Source organism: Oncorhynchus masou, chromosome 7, assembly GCF_036934945.1.
Source record: "Oncorhynchus masou masou isolate Uvic2021 chromosome 7, UVic_Omas_1.1, whole genome shotgun sequence".
NCBI lineage: Eukaryota > Metazoa > Chordata > Actinopteri > Salmoniformes > Salmonidae > Oncorhynchus > Oncorhynchus masou.
Window position 1 is genome coordinate 19,537,012 of NC_088218.1, and position 7,146 is coordinate 19,544,157.

General features: G+C 43.6%; 1 protein-coding gene across 1 annotated transcript; it reads right to left on the reverse strand.

Moving 5' to 3' along the window:
* Positions 1-3,351: 3,351 nt before the first annotated feature.
* On the reverse strand, positions 3,352-6,104 carry LOC135543048 (complement C1q-like protein 2). Its single transcript, XM_064970151.1, has 6 exons — positions 5,788-6,104; positions 5,319-5,381; positions 5,128-5,169; positions 4,303-4,365; positions 3,862-3,990; positions 3,352-3,638 (listed from the first exon to the last, which is right to left on the reverse strand). The coding sequence occupies exons 1-6, from the start codon at positions 5,918-5,920 to the stop codon at positions 3,352-3,354; spliced, it is 717 nt and encodes a 238-aa protein (XP_064826223.1). The 5' UTR covers positions 5,921-6,104.
* Positions 6,105-7,146: the final 1,042 nt, after the last annotated feature.

Genomic DNA, 7,146 nt, shown 5'->3' on the forward strand with positions numbered 1-7,146 from the left:
CTGAGAATATACAGCGTTAAATCTTGTACTGTTGACATATTGTACCTCTGCCCGAAGGCTGCACTGTGTAACAGTATGCATGGGTGCTGAGTGCATCCACAGTATATTGATTCAGCCCTGGCCTTAGAGACAGCCGACAAGCAGCAGTTGCTACATACAGTCAGACCTAGCCAGAGCAGATGCAGCATGTGGTTAAAGCCTCTTACTACCATACCAGGGCAGAGGGCTGGGATACAGTCCTCGCCTCTAGCTTCATCCTTTTCACCACCTGAGAAAGAGGGAGGGAGGGGTGACGGGGGGGGGGGGGGGGGGGTGACCTCTGACCCTATCGTGTTTCCACGGTGATCCCCCGGAGGATGTGTCCTGGCCCTCAAGGGCAGTGGCGATGTCATGCGGCCGTTGTCATGGAGAATGCCATTATCGCCCCTAAGGGAGAGTCACGTCTCAAAGGTAGAGAGACACACACCCACACACACAGACACACACATACTGAAGCTACCTAAAGATATCCAGTACAAGTGACAACTCTGGCATTCTCCTTCTTGTGATGAAAGGTTGCATTTCAACCTGGGCTATGATGTTATACACTACATGACCAAAGTATGTGGACACCTGCTTGTTGAACATCACATTCTAAACTCATGGGCATTAATATGGAGTTTTCCTCTCCCTTTGCTGCTATAACAGCCTCCACTCTTCAGGGAAGGCTTTCCACTAGATGTTGGAACATTGCTGCGGGGACTTGCTTCAATTCAGCCACGAGCATTAGTGGGATCGGGCACTGATGTTGGTCGATTAGGCCTGGCTCGCAGTCGGTGTTCCAATTCATCCCAAAGGTGTTTGATGGGGTTGAGGTCAGGGCTCTGTGCAGGCCAGTCAAGTTCTTCCACACCGATCTCGACAAAACATTTCTGTATAGAACTCGCTTTGCGCACGAGGGAATTGTCATGCTGAAACAGGAAAGGGCCTTCCCCAAAAAGGAAGGCCTTCCACTGTTGTTTAGAATGTTATTGTATGCTGTAGCGTTAAGATTTCCCTTCACTGGAACTAAGGGGCCTAGCCCGAACCTTGCAAAACAGCCCCAGACCATTATTTCTCCTTCAACAAATTTTAGTTAGCACTATACAATTGGGCAGGTAGCGTTCTCCTGGCATCCACCAAACCCAGATTTGTCTGTCGGGCTGCCAGATGGTGAAGCGTGATTCATCACTCCAGAGAACGTGTTTCTACTGCTCCAGAGTCCAATGGCGACTAGCTTTACACCACTCCAGCTGACGCTTGGCATTGCGCATGGGCTTGTGTGCGGCTGCTCAGAAATCCATTTCATGAAGCTACCGACGAACAGTTATTGTGATGACATTTCTTCCAGAGGCAGTTTGGAACTAGGTCGTGAGTGTTGCAACCAAGGACAGACAATTTTTACGCGCTTGCGCTTCAGCACTCTGCGACCCCGTTCTGTAAGCTTGTGTGGCCTACCACTTAGCGGCAGAGCCGTTGTTACTCCTAGACGTTGCCACTTCCCCAATAACAGCACTTATAGTTTACCCGGGCAGAAATGTGACAAACTGACTTGTTGGAAAGGTGGCATCCTATGATGGTGCCATGTTGGAAGTCACTGAGCTCTTCAGTAAGGCCATTCTGCTGCCAATGTTTGTCTATGGAGATTACATGACTGTGTGCTGGATTTTATACACCTGTCAGTAACAGGTGTGGCTGAAATAGATGAATCCACTCATTTGAAGGGGTATCCACATACGTTTGTATTTATAGTGTATCGTGTCAGATGCTTTGAACATCTGCATAATCATGAGGGAAACCTTCCAGATTACAACATACTTTTAATGTAGGATCATATAGTGTCAGTCACATTAGAGATTTAATTAATAAAGCCTTTGATTTAGCAGGGCCTTTTAGATCAAATTAAATCAAGCTTTATTTATACAGCACATTTCAGACATGAACGCAACACAATGCACTTCACAGGAAAAAAAAAACAGGAATTCAAAACTGAAATAGGAGGATAATTTTTTTATAACAAAGACTGAACAACTAAAAAGCACCCTTAGGTAAAGCAAAACTAAAAAGATCTCTTTTAAATGATGTCTATAGTTTCAGCCCCCCTCAGGTTCTCTGGCAGGCTATTCCAGAGACTGAGGGCATAATAACAACAGGCTGCCTCTCCATACGTCTTGGTCCTAGGCTTTGGGGACAGAAGACCTGAGGGACCAACTGGGTACATAACTTAAAAGCATGTCTGACATGTATTGGGGTGCACAATTGTGGATTGATTTAAAAACCCTCAGGCAGCCAGTGCAGAGACTTTAAAACTGATGATGTGATGTGTGCTGTCTGTTCTTGGTTAGTACCCGGGCTGCAGAGTTCTGTATGTTTTGCAGTTGACCAATGGCTTTCTTGGGTAGACCAGACAGGAGAGCATTGCAGTAGTCTGCTTGTAATAAAAGCATGGAAAGAGTTTCTCTGTATCAGCCTGAGAGAGAAACAGCCGCACCTTGGAAATATTCCTCAGGTGGTCAAAAGCTATTTTGGTCACATTCCTAATGTGTGATTTGAAATTGAGTTCAGAATCTAAAATGACACCTAGGTTTTTTACCTGGTGTTTCACCTTCTTTGCCCGTAAATTAAAATGTGAGCCAAATTCTGTAATAATTGGCTCCAATAATAAGTACCTCAGTCTTGTCTTGATTTAGCCGGAGGAAGTTGTGAGCCATCCAGGTATTTAAATCACTAATACAGTCTAATACTTTATATGTGGAGCTAAAATACTCTGGTGACACAGAAATGTAAAGCTGTGTATCGTCTGCGTAGCAGTGAACATCAATTATGTGCTTTCTGATAACGCTGCCAAGGGGTAACATATCCTGTATAAACTGAACCGTACCAGACCCAAAACAACACCTTTTGGAATGCCACGTGATATCTATTTTCTCTGAGTTATGTTCACCAAGAGCGACAAAGACAAAGGCCTTACTGTGGGGAGGTAGGGGGAGAGCCACACACATCCTGTTGAATGTCAACCGGAGAGTGCCTTGAACACCACTATTAAGTCAAGCATCATTGTTGTGTTACTAGTTCACACTTTGATTTGGTTACTGGTCAAAGAGGGGTCTGGACTGTCCATCAACATGTGAATGTAACAACCTTTTACATTTTCAAATCAAATAAATCATTCATTTTTATGATTATATTTTATCTCATTTTCTTTTTCCTCTGCAATTCTCATTGTCAAAAATACAAGCAAAAGCCTGGATGGAGTGAAGGAGTCGCTTTACATCAATGGTGCAAATGATCTGAGTAATTTATTGATCTCAAACTCACACCAGAGTGCTCCCTTTACATAGGGAAGAGCAGGAAGCCACTGAAGGTGCTGTAGTTACTCGACTTTTCATCATAGAGCTCCTGATTTACTGGGAGACGCATGTAGACCACATCCCCGGCCTCCAGCTCTAGAGTCAACGCATTAGACAAGAACCTATTACGCCCATTGTCATTGTTCTGGTGATTGAACATGACACTCTTGTCGTTGTGGTAAATATAGGCATCTATGGACGGTGGACCCTTGAGACCCATGGCAGTGAATCTGATGTAGTAGAGTCCTCTCACTGGTGCTGTGAAGACACCTGCATCAGAGGAGAGTAAAATAAGTTAACAGACTGTCACAGACACTGTTAGCAACGCCGGAATAGCTGGTTGTCTACATGTTTTTTTTTTATGGGATAAAGATGACACAATCACAATGCATGTGTACACCTGTCTGATAGCAGATGTCTAATGTGAACATGATCTGATCCCAGGTCACATTTGAATACAAAGTGAAAAATGGGGTCTTAGAATGTTCAAAACCTGTATTTGGGTTGTAGGCCTTGCCGATGTTGGTGATGACCCTTCTGTATACTAGTGTGGTGATACTATTAAAGGGTCCTACATGTCCATCGTTCGTCAAACCAGCAGAGAAGGCCACCTTTGGTCTGTCTATGAACACAGAGGAGGGAATTCAAATCACTGATTAAAGAGAAAAACAATCATGGTAAAATGCATAATATGGTTCTGATGAAGACGAAAATCACCTAAAAAAACATAGAAATTAAATCCTAACGAAAGGTTTTAAGTGAAAAACAAAGATGCAATCTGCGACATTTATCATATTACGAACGCATTCGGCCATGGAGCAAATGATTAAAAAAACGCTTTGATTCGCCAACAGCCCAACAGCCCAACAGCCATTCCTTTAGATGACAAGCATGTGCAATCGTAGGCCGACAGTACATGCACCATGGAGTTTACCTGCATTCTCTCTCCTCAGCTTCTCCACCATCCCCTCGCTGGCATTCAGTCTGGCCTCTAAAGCTACCATTACAAAAAGACAGATTAGTCAAATGATGCTTAAACTCTCTGTTTTAAGCAGAATGATTTCATATATCCAGGCTGCATCACATCCAGCCGTGATTGGGAGTCCCTTAGGGTGGCGCACAATTGGCTCAGAGTTGGCCGAGTTTGGCCGGGGTAATTGTAAATAAGAATTTGTTCTTAACTGGCTTGCCTAGTTAAATAAAGTTTAAATTAAAAAATAATATGTGTCACTGAACTCAGGAAGATGAGCTTATGTCCAATTTTTAAGATTGTCTTTCTTTTACATTTGATAAAAGTACAGACTTAGCTTCAAAGCGGCATATAATATGATATAATTAAGTTGTGCTTCTTTGAAATTTGATAAACCTGTTATTACATTTTGGAGACAAGTAGGAGGCAAAAGTGCCCTTGAATGATTTTCACACTTTCTAGAGGGCTCTTTTTTTTTGTTTACGCCCATTCAGCATCGTTCACACCTTCTTAAGCCTTCGCCCCACCCATCTTTTTAAGAATTCACATGGAAACGAATGAGTCAGCGTGGCGTCGTCCTCCAGGAAGTAGTCTATTATCCCCCTCCTTTATCTCAAACATGGGATCCTGCCATTCTCCCTACATAGCTCCGTGCTTTCTCCTTGACGAAACCAGGGTCATCATTTAACAGATCCCAGACACGTTTGTAATTAAGACATATGAAAGTTCAGGGAAGTTAGGAAAGGGCAACAAACGCCTACGATCCAGAATCCGGTCACATTGATTTACCTGTGTTCCCATTCTCACTGTCTGTCACTCTGGCCTCCAGGGCTAAAATATGAAGTGAGTTCATATGAGAAATAAGCATAAAATAAACGGTCTATAAACAGTTTTCATGGACAATTTTACAAATACAGTTTTATTCATGACCCTTTCCTTCTAACGATAAACAACTGATGTTGGTGGACAAATTACATTACCTGCATTCATTCTCTGCAGCTCCTCCACCTCCCTTTCACTGGCACTCAGTCTGGCGCCCATGGCTAGAATTACGAGAAAATGTAAGATCATGATCCTCCTCTAATCTGACCTCCTTATAACAAATTAATTTGTGTTACAAAACAAAACAGGCCTCTACCCATGTTCTGTTCTTTCAAGTCCTCCACCTCTCTCTCAATTAATTTGTCATTTATTTATTTTTACTTCAGTTTAAGTAAATACTTTCTTAACAATTTTCTTAAAACTATATTGTTGTTTAAGGGCTTGTAAGTACGCATTTCCCTGTAAGGTCTGTTGTATTCGGCACATGTGACAAATACAATTTGATTCGATTTTTTGATTGGACTCAGTCTGGTCCCCATAGCTGGATTTATGGAAACAAAACAATTCTCGCAAACATGTCCATCCTCCACTGAAACGAGGTCATAATGAACCAAAATCCATAAATACCTGCATTCTCACTCTTCAGTCTGGCCTCAGCTCCTCTGCTCCTTTTTTCTCTCCACCTTCTTTCCACTTGTTTCTCCATTTTCCTCAGCTTCTCTCGCTGCTCCAAAACCACGGTTCCCAAGTTATCCACCATGTCTCTAAGCTCCTCTACCTCGCCCCAGATATCAGGGGTTGTGGTGGTCTGGCCGGTCGTCTGTTTGCTAGTCGTCTCTGTATCTTCAGTCCCGTGGCTCTCTACCAAACTCTCTCTGTCCCCACCACTTTCTCCCTGAGTCCATGTCCCAGACAGACAGAACAGCAACACCAGCAGAGCTACAGCACCCCTCATTCTGAAACGACACCTCTTCGGAAATAACGCAGCCTGTGAGGCTCACTCCAGGCAAAAAAGAGCAGTTACCCACTGCCTGAGAGTGTTTCACATGTTTCTGACGTAATGTGTACAAAATAATGTCAAGGATCCTGCTGAAGAATTCAAGGTGAGCTGGCTGCCTTTTTAATCTGAGACACTGCAAGGTTGTGGGAGAACAGAACCTGTTATTTGGTTGAAGGTCTTTCTTTATCTCCATAAGGTACGGTGTGTCAATGTTTGTGTTTATCCATTTACATAGTACTAATACTGTGACAGATCACACACAATGCATGAATGCACACTGTAGATGCACAGATGAACTGATTACACATTCACAAGTAACACAATCACATAGTATTGACATGTTCTTCTACAGATATGCACTCACACGCACACACACGCACGCACGCACGCACGCACGCACGCACACACACACACACACACACACACACACACACACACACACACACACACACACACACACACACACACACACACACACACACACACACACACACACACACACACACACACACACACAAAACGGTTGCATCCTGTCAAATCAATTGAGCAGCTCACACAACAACCGGTAGTCAGTACTTCCCATTAATTTATTCAGTCATCTGTTAATTCGTTTTCATCTATATATTCTACCATTAAAGATATATATATATATTTAGTTTAGTTTTACAAGGAGCCTCACGGCTGGTTTTCATACTGTAGCAGTAGGATGATATGCTCATCATAAATAAGCCTATAGGGGTGCTTGCGGTTGGAGTATGTGTGTGTGTGTGTGTGTGTTCACGGAGTAGCTTTTGCTAGGATTGAAATAGGCAATCGATTAATAACCCAAAGCGATGTTCTCCTGGACACACTGACTGACTAGCTGGTGGGGGAGAGGAGCTGAACAGTACTCGACAGCTCCACCTGGGGACTGACAGCCCCCCCCCCCCCCCAGTACGATGGAGATGCAGGAACGAGAACGTTAGCAGCGCCTGAGGGGCTGTTGT